Source organism: Mobula hypostoma, chromosome 8, assembly GCF_963921235.1.
Source record: "Mobula hypostoma chromosome 8, sMobHyp1.1, whole genome shotgun sequence".
Lineage (NCBI taxonomy): Eukaryota > Metazoa > Chordata > Chondrichthyes > Myliobatiformes > Myliobatidae > Mobula > Mobula hypostoma.
In genome coordinates this window covers 120,165,404-120,178,484 of record NC_086104.1, presented here as the reverse complement: position 1 = coordinate 120,178,484, position 13,081 = coordinate 120,165,404, and the positions used below count along the sequence as shown (strand labels likewise).

The window sequence follows — 13,081 nt, the reverse complement described above, 5'->3', positions numbered from 1 at the left end:
CATTTATTTCTGAGTGTGTATCTGTTTCTATGAGTCTGGGTTTCTATCTGTTTGTTCATGTGTATTTCACTGTGTGTACATTTATGTGTTTCTCTGTGTGTTGTTCTGTATTTCTGGGGTGTGTGAGAATGTGTTTCTTTCTGTGTTTCACTGTGTCTTATTCTGTTTCTCTGTATGAGTGTGAGTTTCTCTCTGCGAGTGAGTGTTTCTGTTTGTCTGCTACTGTGTTTGTATGTTTATGTCTGTGTGTACTTGTGTGCTGGTGTTTCCATGGTTTATGTGGTGTCTATGTGTTTATGTGTGTGAATGTTTGTGTGTGTGAGTTTGTGTGTGTTTGAGTGTTTCTGTGGGTGTTGTATGATCTGTGTGTGCATGTGTATTCTGTATGTGTGTGTGTTTGTGTGTTTTCTGTGTGTGTGTTTTCAGTGTGTGTGTGTTTCTGTGTCTGTGTGTGTGACTGGGTGTTTCTGTATGTGAGAATATGCGTGCGTGAGTGGTTGTTTTTGTATGGAGTGTGTGTGTGTGTTTCTGCTTGTGGGTGAGTGGGTGTTTTGTATGTGAGTATGAGTGCATGCTTGTGTTGTGTGTGTGTTTCTCTGTGTGCTTTCCTGTGTTCATGCATGTGTGTGTTTCTACATTTGTGCATGCATCTGTGTGTATGCGTGTGTGTTGTATGGCTGTGTGTTTTTTGTCTGCATGCTTCTGTGTGAGTGTGTTTGTTTCTGTGTTCTGTGTTGCCATGTGTGTGTTTTCAGTGTGTGTGTGGCTGTATGTGGTGATGGGGTGGGGAGAGGTTTCTACCTGTGTCTGTGTATGTGTGTATGTTTTTTTGGAGTTTGTGTCTGTGTTTCTGAGAGTTTTTCTGTGTGTGTGCGAGTTTCTTTATTTCTGTGTGTGTTTGTATGTTTCTGTATCGGTGTGTGTTAGTGTGTATGTGTTTCTGTGTTTCATGTGTGAGTGTTTCTGTGTTTTATGTGTGTTTTGCAGATATGTTTTTCCATGTTTCTGTGTCTGTGAGTTTCTGTTTTGTGAATATGTAGGTCAGTGAAGGGTCTGTTCATGTGGGGAGTGGTGTGTTGTTGGAGTGAGGAAGGAGAGAGAGGAACGAATGGAGTAGGAGGTGAAGAGGGGGCAGGGGGACTGGAGAGGGTGTGTGGGGAAGTGAGGAGAGTGTGGTGGTGCAAAGTATCCTTTGTACTCGGAGAGGTGCTTGTATGTCTCCCATTTGAGAGTGAGACCCTCTCCGTGGTGTCACAACAGCAATTTACACTCAGTCTCAGCAAATCCAAGGAACTAACTGTGAAGTTCAGGAAGGGGAAGTCGGGAGAACACACTCCAGTCCTCATCCTGGGGTCAGCGGTGGAAAGGCTTCAAGTTCCCGGGCATCAACATCTCTGAGGATCTGGATCCAACACATTGAAGCATCATGAAGGAGGCCACCACTGGCTACATTTCATTAGGAGTTTGAGTCTGTTACTCTGTGCAGCTACCCAGGGGAGGGATTGTCAATGTTTTGGGACTGACAGTGAAGCGGACAGAGTCAGTATCGAGGGTGAGTGGTGTGTTGGTGTATTGGGTGGGATGGTGGGAGAGAGTTTGGATGATGGGCTGAGTGAGCTGGATAGAGAGGGGGAGGTAAAATCAAAGCTCAGAGGAATCTCGACGAACACCATCTCAAATTCTACAACCCCAATGCATTTTCCATTTGCAGGTAAATCCATCACCTTTCAATCCCTCTCACGCCCTTCTATATTTTCCTTCTCCCCATTCCACAGCCTTCCTTCACCCATCCACCCACCCATTTCACTCTCTGACTCTCCACCCCCTCCTCCCCCATCTAACACTGGTTCCGTTTGCCTTTTCCCTTCCCCAAATGGTTCCCATTATCACCTTTATTACTGATCAGATTCCAGCACCAGTAGAGATAGTTCTTGAACGTTGTAGCTACTCTCATGTAGTTTTGCAGAGAGTATTCAGTTGCGCTCCTGTGTCCAGTTGATAGTGGTTTTGGGTATCAGGAAGTGAGTGACTCACCACAGGGCAACAGTCTCAGACCGTCCCCCCGCCATATGTGGATGGTCGAGATGAGTGTCTGGTGAACACCCCCAGAATGTTCAGGGTACATTAAGTGATGATGACCTCGCCTTGAACATCCTGAGGGGCGTTGAATGTGGGGCCATCACTGAGGTATGGGGCAGCAGGTCAGACTCTCTCTGGTTGTAGGTGGTCATTTCCTGGCATCACTTTGCACAAATGCCACTTGTCACCTCACTGTTTCTGGGGAAAACTCGGGTGCCATCCCTGTCCCGAATGGGGTTCAACATCTAGAATGCTTGGAGTTCAGCTCATCTCTCTATAGACCGATGGGATGAGTTCTAATCCACCTTCAGATTCTCCTGAATGGACCTTTTGTACAAAGAACTCTTGATCTCTGAATGCCCCTCGCCATGACCCTTCACTTTATTGTCTGCTTGCACTGCACATTCTCAGCAGCTGCAGCATTTATTCTGCATTCTGTAATTGATTTTTCTTTAATACTACCTTGATGTTCTTATGTATGGAATGATCTGAATGGCTGGCATGGAAACAAAGCTTTTCACTGTATCCTTATACAATAATAAACCAGATACCAATTACAAGCACAGTGCCATCGTGAAATTAGTAACCAGAACTTCAGTGCTCTCCTTCACATCACTGACATAAAATGTGAAAAAATAACCATCAATCACTCAGAGGAAGTGAGTTTCACAGGCTGAAATGGCATTTAATCCTTCATCCCTAATTGTCGTTGAGAATCTGGTTGTGAGCTGCCTTCCCCACCACCCCAGGGGATTGACAGTAGAGGATGTCATGACAGCAATGCTACAAAATTTCAGAGAGAAATGGTTCAATTTTCCCTTGTTGGATATCGTTACTGCCTGGCACTTAGATGGCAAATGACATGGGCACCACACATCAGCCCAGGCTGCGTGTTGCCCAGTACTTGGCTGTGGACTGCTCCATTACCTGGGGAGTTGCGAATGGTGAACACTGTGCATTTATCACGTCTGACCCTCTGATGGATGGAAGGTCATTGATGAAGCAGTGAAGATGTTTGGGCCCAGGACACCACCCTGTGAAATCCCTACAGGGACATCCTGTGGCTGAGATGATTCATCTCCCACCACCATGATGTGACAGACCATAAGGCCCAGCAGCAGAATCTTGCCATTCAGCCCATCGTGCTTTTCCTTCATTCATTCATGGTTGATTTATTTTCCTTCTCAACCTTATTCTACTCCCTTTCTCCCCATAACCTTTGACACCCTCACTAATGAAATTCCCATCAATCTCATCTTCAGATATACATGGTGACTTGATCTCTACAGCCATCTGTGGCAATGAATTCCTTAAGTTTAGCACCATATAGTTAACGAAATTCCTCCTCCTCGTTACATTTCAAAAGGGCATTTTTCTATTCCGAGGCTGCGCCCTCTGGTCCTAGACTCTGCCATTACTGCAAACATCATCTGCATGTACACTCTCTCTCCCTTGGCCTTGTATGATTCTGAGCAGTGGAGGACTCCAATGTATCCAGGGACCCTGATGCCACACTTGATAAAATGCAGCCTTGATGATGAGGGTAGTGAATGCCACCTCACCTTGGGGGTTTGGTTCTCTTGTCTGTGTTTGGATCCCAGCTGTGATGAAGTCTGGAGAGGTGGTGACTTTAGCAGAACAGCTTCTGTGAGCAGGTTGTTACCAAGCAACTGGCCGGGTTAGACGTGTCCTGTTTAATGTGGATAGGATCTACTCAGGCAGATTGTTGGATAGTTGCCAGTGATGTAACTGCACTGGGACAGTCTGGCTAAGGAGATGGCAGGCTCTGGATCACAAGGCATCGTACCATTGCCAGGATGTCATCAGGGACCATGGTCTTTCCTGTACCCAATGCCATTTGTTGCTGATATTGTGGAGTCAACCAAACTGGCAGAAGACTGGTGTTTATTGTGCTGAGGACCAGTGCAGGAGGGGGAAGTAGATCACCTGCTAGGACTGGTATCCATCATTCCGGGGATCACTGCAGGAAGAAAAGGTGGATCACTTGCTCAGCCGTTCAGGCTGAAGGTAGTAGCAAATGGTTCAGCTTTTGCTTTGGCTCTGATGTGACAAACAGAGGCTGCAGCACTGCCCTTTGTGGCACAGCATTCATCAGATCTTCCTCAGATTAGTCTTTCCTTGCTTCCCATTACCCAGCTCACCTTGACTTCCTGTATTATCTCCTGCACCTACTTATCTACAGCAATAACCTTTGATGCCTAATCTCTGGAAATCAAAGCCTTGGTGGGACCATTGGTGGTAAAACTTGGGACAGGGTAGCTCTCCATGTCTGTGTAGAGATAATGACAATGATCAATGTGATCAGGAAATGGACGGTGTCCAAGATCCACTCCCTTGGAAGTGATCAACCTGGCTTCTCAACCCATGGTCCAATTAATGCAACTCACCCACTTTTCCTCACCTTTCCACCCACACCAACACCCTTGTATGGGCCTGGACATGGTGCACCAGGCAAGTCAAGGTGCTCCAGACAACATCCATATGCCTGGTAGATACTTCTGGTCACACAAGGGTGGCTCTGCCCATCAAGAAGCAATTGCAACCTCTCAGCAAGAGGCAACATCTCTCAATGCCATGATTAATCACACACCAATGGGCGTGTTTATATGGAGCGCTGCTAAAATAAACAGCATACATCATCAAAGACAACCTGCCATCCAGGCATTGATAAAAAGTTATCTTTGACTTTGGCATTAAGGGCATCACGCAGTGCCCAAAGCACCATACAAATTGGACTGGCTGTTATTGAGAGAGAAAATGCATAGTCGTTGGACTGAAACATGTGTTTTGATTCACTGAGGATATTTCAACAGAAGATGTCCCAGACAGGAACTGGACAGACAGCCTGACATGTTGACATTAGAAACATGGACACAAGGAGCTGCATTGTCAAGGAGAGGAAGGAAATCCAATAGAAACAAATAATTGAGAGAAGTAAAACCGACCTTTAATTCCACACTTAATAAATGCTACAATGAACAAATCTTCTGTGGGACATGCACTCAGTGATTACTTTAATATGTATATCCAATCACCTGGCAGCAACTTCATGCTTAAACATATCTAGACTTAGTCAAGAGGTTCATACCAAACATCAGAGTGATGAAGAAATGTGATCTAAGTGACTGACTATGGAATAATTGTTGGTGCCAGGCAGGGTGGTTTGAGTATCTCAGAAACTGCTGATTTCCTGGTATTTTCATGCACAACCGTCTCTAGAGTTTGCAGCATGTGGTGTGAAAAACAAACAAGCAAAAAAAAAACTGGTGAGCTGCAATGCAGTGAGGGAAAATGTCTTGTTAATGATAGACTCGGAGAAGAATGACCAGACTGGTTCAGTTAACAGGAAGGTGACAGTAGCTCAAATAACCATGTTACAGTCGTGTGCAGAAGAACATCTCTGAGCACACAATAGGTTGAACAGCTACAGAGGGTGAACTACTTAATCCATAATATCAGGACAAGTCTGTCTCTGTTTGTTTATTCAATGAATGTGACTGATTATTGACAAGATTGTCACTTCCCTCCCCTAACCCCATGCCCTCTCATTCCATTAATATCCAACCAATCAGTACTATCACTGAACACAGGCAGTATCTGAGCCCCCACCATCCCGCAAGTAGTCTCCTCTTCACAGAGAGCCCAGAGCTGGCTGCAATATTCCAACTGTCCAGGCATCTTCTGTGCAAGGAGAAACAGGACAATGTTTCAGGTCCACGTATGATTTTGGCAAGATATCTTTGCTCTTAAACTTGGATCCCCAAACAATTAGCACCAATGCAGTGTTTACCTTCACATGCCCAGCGGACCTGCGTTTTAACCATCAGCAACCTGTGCACAGTGAACTATAACAAATTTCATCGAGTCACAAGGTAGGGAAATTGGCCACTCCACCCCACTTGTCCATGCCAACCAAGAGTACCATCCAAGCACCTTTAGCCCATATCCCTCTGTCCATGTACCTGTCCAGGTATCTTTGCCTCAACCACTTCCTCTGGTAGCTCGTTTCATATATGGATCAGCCTCTAGGTGAAAAAGATGCCACCCTGAGTTTCCAATAAATCTTTCACCTTTTTATCTTATACTGTTCTTTAACCCTACCTGTGCCCCTCATACTTTTATACACCTTCATAAGGTCACACCTCATTCTCCTACGCTCCAGATCTCAGCCTGAACATTGATTCCCGAACCCTGGATAAAAGAATGTCTGTATTCAAACTGTCTCATTCATTATTTTACGAAAGAATATCTTTCTCTTCCTGTTTTTTTTCTCACAAACCGGATTGTCCCAAAGATATTGAAGCTGCAGTGTCTGGGCCCAGTCACTCGGCCTGTCTCTGTACAATGCACCCACTCCCCACACCCGTGCTCTCTGTCCTCCTCACAGCCCCGTTTAATCTGTCTCTGTCTGTGACTCCAGCACGAGGAGGTAAGCTGGTGGAGATCAGTACAGAGATCCAGCAGGCATCTGTGAAAAACCTAATTTATCCCTACAGCCCCCTCCCCACACTCAGGTGTTTTGAAGTCCGCTCATGGTTGTCAGGTCGGGAACACAGTAGCCAGCCCACAGCAGCGAGGATGACCGAAATCGTCTCTAAGTAGAGGGATGAATACTGGCCAAGGCCCCCCACCCCTCAGATGATGGGAACCAAGTTCCTTCTTCCCAATAGTGCTACACTGTCAGAATTTCCTTCAAAACTCCTTACCTCTCCTCCCACAGTGCAGTTCTCCCTCCTGACATCTCATCCCATAGCACGGTGCTCCCTTCTCACCTCCCTCTCACAGCGCGGGGGCTCCCTCACTTGCCCTGACGAGGTGAGGTGCTGCTTCTTGAACTCTCCACCCACAGCGCGGCACTCTCTCCACACTTCCCCATCCACAGTGTCATGTTACGTCCACTTCACCCTCCCACAGTGTCACACTCCCTCCACACCGCCCCTCCTACAGTGTCGCGCTCCCTCCGCACCCCCCCCCACAGTGTCACTGCTCTTCCCATAGCATAGCACTCCCTCCAAACTGCCCCTCCCACATCGCAGCACTCCCTTCTAACCACCCATCGCACAGAGCGGTGCTCTCTCTTCACTGCCCCTCCCACAACGTGTCACTCCCTCATCACAGTCCCTCTCACAGCACGGTGCACCCTCTTAACTGCCCCTCCTGCAACGCAGTGCTCCCTCATCCCCACCCTTTCCACAAAATGGCACACCCTCTTCACCACCCCTCCCATTGTACTCCTTCCTCAACAGACCCCCCCACCCCCAAGCGGCATTCCTTTAGCCATGCCATCTCCTCACTGCGCACCCTGTGACCCCCATTCCCGAAAGTAAGCAATGCGATTGTATTTGTCTGAGTCAGCGAGTCTCCAATTTCCCTTAATATGAATGAACATGATTAGAAAGTAGTTGGTGACCTGAGTCTGTGGGACCCAGTGCTCTTTGGGATCTTACTGTGTAGTGGCTGCAATGTTCCATCATTGGCCATCTCCCATCCCACCCCCGACCCCTCAGGCTGGGCCGATTGACTGGAAGTGCAGCTTTGCGTATGTGACCGTCTCCCCCCTGCGAACAGGGCCTCCATCGCCGGGCAGTTCCCGCAGGTTGGCGTATACCGGGCCACACTCCTCCCCCTCTCCAACGGGCATTATTGGTGGGATCTGGCTCGTCCTCTTCCTCTCTGTGTCCTGGGGCAGAAATAAAAGCAAATCTCAGTTCTTCATCAAACACCATTGAACTGCTCACACTCCATCACTAAACTAATTCCACAACCCCCGGATTTACCTCCAAGCACTCTACAACTCAGGTTCCCAATATTTATTTTTTATTTGTTTATTGTTACTTTTTATTTTGGATTTGCAGATTGTTGTCTTTTGCACATTAACTGTTTGCATCAATGATGTGTGGAGTTTTAACTGATACTATTGTGTTTATTAGTCTTTATTGTGAATGCCCGTAAGAAAATGAATCTCAGGATAGAAGGTGGTGACATATATGTACTTCGATACTAAATATACTTTCAACTTTGAACACCAAGGACGATGATACTTAAATGCTGTGAACACTGGCTAGTGAATAACAGTCTCTGATAACAGGCTAGAACCCTGTTGTGGACGCGGTCCTCTTGTTCTCTCCCCCTCCCCTCCCCTCCCTCATCACTTCTCTTTCAGTTACTCTATTTCACCCAATTCTCGAGGAGTATCTGATATTTTTCTATATCATTCATTCACTCACTTCTTCCTCTTTCTGCCTCTCCATCTCTGTCTCTCTCTCTCTCTCCTTTCCGCTCCCTTCATCTCTCTCTCACCCTCCCACACTTTTGTTCCCTGCCTCTCGTTCACTCACCCATACTCCTAAACTCCAAACCGTGGTAGTTTGTGAGCATCGCCCCATGGTGTGACACTCCTCCCTCAATGTCCTTCCCGCTGCGCTGTGCTCCCAGTGTCCTGACCTTTACTGGGCTGAGCTGTGACCTGTACCTGAGGTGTGGTCAAGCATACACTGGAGCTGATGGTGGTGTCCAGGATCTCCAAGGCCCTCTTCTTGGCCCGTACATCCCATCTGGAACAGCAGAAGGTTGGCCCAGGGTTACAGAACATCAGAGTGTCAGCCAAATCCCCACCCCGATCCCACCTCACTGTGACATCCAGACCATTTGATACAACATCGTCCACTGAGGCTGTGGAGTGGCAACACCCTGTCCCTCCTCCTCCTTCCTTCTTCCCTCATTCCCCACCCCCTCCCTTCCCTTTTTCCAACCCTCCTCCTGCCCCCATCCCCTTTCCCATTGCCTCCTCCACTCATGAGAGAGAGAGATCGAGAAAATATATCTGAAAGTTTAACTGTTTCCTTCTTCGTTTGGTCGCCTCACCTGTGGTGCTGACAACTGGCCACTGATCAAGGTATGACCACCCAAGCGCTGTGTGACCACGGGATGACAAGGACCAGACTGGAAGACAGGGAATTCCCAGTCTCCCTCATTGTGCTTTTGGATCTGGAGCTCTCTTTGTTTAGGTTGGTTTATTTTATCATGAAGGTTATGTATAACATACAGACATGACGTACGTCCTCCCCGTGACCACGTGGATTTCCTTCAGGTGCTCTAGTTTCCTCCTACATTCTAAATACGTACCAGTCAGTAGTTTAATTGGTCATCGTAAATTGTCCTGTGATCGGCTCGGGTTCGGGACTGAAGGGCCTGTTCCGTGTTGTGTCTCTAAGTCAATTATTTTGTCATGTCTCTAATGTACAGTGCTGCTGTTAATTGCCAAAGCATATACAGTGCCTATAGAAACTATTCAGCCCTTTGGAAGTTTTCATGTTTTATTGTTTTACAACATTGAATCACAATGGATTGAATTTGACTTTTTTGACTGATCAAAAGAAAAGGACCCTTTCATGTCAAGGTGCAAAAAGATCTGTACAAAGTGATCTAAATTAATTACAAATATAAAACACAAAATAATTGATTGCATAAGTATTCACCCCCTGTAATAAGACACACCAAATCATCACTGGTGTAGCCAATTGGTATTAAATGTCACATTAGTTAAGTGGAGATCTGCTTTTGGAGACCTGTGTATGGTCAAGATGTTTCAATTGATTGTAGTAAAAATACACCTGTATCTGGAAGGTCCAATGCTGCTGAGTCAGTATCCTGGTCATAGCTACACCATGAGGACAAAAAGACACTTCAAGCAACTTTGTGACAATGTTATTAAAAAGCACAAGTCAGGAGATGGATAAAGGAAAATTTCCATGTCACTGAATATCAGGAATGGTTTAAAAGCAGCAAAGCTAATGCCCTGGAGTGGCTAAGTCAGAGTCCAGACCTCAATCCACTTGAGAGTTTGTGGCTGGACTAGAAAAGGAATGTTCACTCACAAACCCCATGCAATCGGAGCAGTTTTTTTGAAGAAGAGGAATGGGGGAAAATTGTACTGTCCAGATGTGCAAAGCTGAAAGAAACCTCTCCACACAGACTCAAGGCTGTAATTGCCACCAAAGGTGCATCTACTAAATACTGACTTGAAGGGGGTGAATACTTATTCAATCAGTTATTTTGTGTTTAATATTTGTAATTAATTTAGATCACTTCGTAAAGGTCTGTTTTCACTTTGACACGTAAGAGTCTTGCTGTTGAGCAGTGTGGAAAAGAGCCAAATTAAAACTACTGTAATTCAATGTTGTAAAACATGAAAACTTCCAAGGAGGGTGAATACTTTTTATAAGCACTGTATACCACCAGTATGTAGGATGTAACAACGAAGGTGAATGTTTGTTGGTTGCCAGTCAGTAGAGGAGACAGGGACAGGAACAGATGCAGACCCGGTAGAAGCAGTCACACACAGGCAGACAGCAGAGGGTAGGGTTTGATCAGAAGCTGAACATTCCTCACTCACAATTTCACCTGGCAATTGAAACACATCTGACCACAAGACCCGACAAAGGATTACAAGGGCTGCTGAGATGATTATCGGAATATCTCTTCCACCCATCCAAGATCGCTAGGTATACATGGAGAGGTGGTAAATTGGATTAGACATTGGCTCAATGGAAGAAGCCAAAGAGTGGTAGTAGAGGATTGCTTCTCTGAGTGGAGGCCTGTGACTAGTGGTGTGCCACAGGGATCAATGCTGGGTCCATTGTTATTTGTCATCTATATCAATGATCTGGATGATAATGTGGTAAATTGGATCAGCAAATTTGCTGATGATACAAAGATTGGAGGTGTAGTAGACAGTGAGGAAGGTTTTCAGAACCTGCAGAGGGACTTGGACCAGCTGGAAAAATGGGCTGAAAAATGGCAGATAGAGTTTAATACAGACAAGTGTGAAGTATTGCACGTTGGAAGGACAAGCCAACGTAGAACATACAGGGTTAATGGTAAGGCACTGAGGAGTGCAGTAGAACAGAGAGATCTGGGAATACAGATGCAAAATTCCCTAAAAGTGGTGTCACAGGTAGGTAGGGTCATAAAGAGAGCTTTTGGTACATTGGCCTTTATTAATCAAAGTATTGAGTATAAGAGCTGGAATGTTATGATGAGGTTGTATAAGGCATTGGTGAGGCCGAATCTGGAGCATTGTGTTCAGTTTTGCTCACCAAATTACAGGAAGGATATAAATAATGTTGAAAGAGTGCAGAGAAGGTTTACAAGGATGTTGCCGGGACTTGAGAACTTAGTTACAGAGAAAGGTTGAATAGGTTAGGACTTTATTCCCTGGAGCATAGAAGAATGAGGGGAGATTTGATAGAGGTATATAAAATTATGATGGGTATAGATAGATTGAATGCAAGCAGGCTTTTTCCACTGAGGCAAGGGGAGAAAAAAACCAGAGGACATGGGTTAAGGGTGAGAGGGGAAAAGTTTAAAGGGAACATTAAGGGGGCCTCCTTCACACAGAGAGTGGTGGGAGTATGGAATGAGCTGCCAGATGATGTGGTAAATGCAGGTTCTTTTTTAACATTTAAGAATAAATTGGACAGATACATGGATGGGAGGTGTATGGAGGGATATGGTCCATGTGCAGGTCAGTGGGACTAGGCAGAAAATCGTTCGGCACAGTCAAGAAGGGCCAAAAGGCCTGTTTCTGTGCTGTAGTTTTCTATGGTTTCTATGGTTTCTATGTTTACCAGGACCCTTAGGATTGTCAAGGATCCCTCCCATCCGTTTCACAATCTCTTTGACCATCTTTGCTGCCTCCAACCCCCACCATCAGGCAGGAGGAAACGTAGCATTATGAGAAGGACTGTTAGGATGGGAAACAGCTTCTTCCCCACTACTGAACTCCCTGCCACCACCCAGGTCTCGTCACATATGAAGTGTTGTACATGCACGTTATGATCGATGTCAATCTTATGGAGTATATTTTATGATTTGTTAATTCATTCATGGCCATGTTGCATTATGTGCTGTTTGTGTTATATGCACTATGTTGTGTACCTTGGTCCAGGGAACGTCGTTTCATTTGGTGGTATAAATATATACAATAGAAATGACATTTAAACTGAACTTCAATGTCCGTCTGGACTTACTTCAGGATGCACTTGGAGATGAAGAATCCAGCCAGTAGCATACTGAGAATGACATTGATTGTGAGTAACATTGTGATCCAAACAGCAGAGACCCCACCTGTAACATCAACCAACAGGACAGCTTCAGAACAGTCACTCGTACAAGTGACCTTTCTCATTTATTGGCGGACCACTGCACCGGATCTGAGAAAGCTGCAGAAAGTTGCAAACTCAACACCATCATGGGCACTAGCCTCTTCAGTACCTGAGTCATCTTCAAAAGTCGAAGCCTCGTTATAGGCATCGTTATAGACCTGCACCACTCAGGATGTGTCTTCTTCACATTGCTACCATCAAGGAGGAAGTACAAGATCCCGAAGACCCACACTCATGTGTGAGGAACAGCTTCATCCTCACTGCCACTGCCTCACTATTTTCACTTTTTTGCTCTCTTTTTGCATTACTTATTTAATTGAATTTTTATAGCATATATATAGTGCTTATAAAAAGTATTCATGTTCTATTGTTTCACAACACCTAATAATGTGTATTTAATTTGGCTTTTTTGACACTAATCAACAGAAAAAGACACTTTTGTGTCAAGGTGAAAAAAGATCTCTACAAAGTGATCTATATTAAATTCAAAACACAAAATAATTGACTGCATATTCATTCAACCCTCTTGAACATGGCACACCAAGTCATCACCTATGCAGCCAATTGGTCTTCGAATCACATAATTAGCCATGTGGGAATTTGTTTTTGGAGTCCTGTGTACAGTCAAAGTGTTTCGACTGATTGTCGTAAAAATACACCTGTATCTGAAAAGTCCAGCTGCTGGTGAGTCAGGGTCCTGGCAACAAATACACCATGAAGACAAAAGAACACTTCAAGCAACTGTCTGACAAGGTTATTGAAAAGTACAAGTCAGGAGATGGATACAAGAACTTTTCCAAGTCACTGACTGTCCC

General features: G+C 45.3%; 2 protein-coding genes across 2 annotated transcripts in view; one reads left to right on the top strand and one right to left on the bottom strand.

The window, feature by feature from the left end:
* The window catches only part of LOC134351189 (myelin-associated glycoprotein-like), a 469,309-nt gene that overhangs the window by 180,147 nt on the left and 276,081 nt on the right, over nt 1-13,081 (top strand).
* Nucleotides 7,604-13,081, bottom strand: part of LOC134350574 (myelin-associated glycoprotein-like) — a 45,431-nt gene continuing 39,953 nt past the window's right edge. Inside the window, exons 9-11 of the mRNA XM_063055958.1 lie at nt 12,132-12,228; nt 8,573-8,654; nt 7,604-7,780 (exon numbers count right to left, since the gene is read on the bottom strand). Of these exons, the coding sequence (XP_062912028.1) occupies nt 7,604-7,780; nt 8,573-8,654; nt 12,132-12,228 (356 nt within the window). The remainder of the gene's footprint in view (nt 7,781-8,572; nt 8,655-12,131; nt 12,229-13,081) is intronic.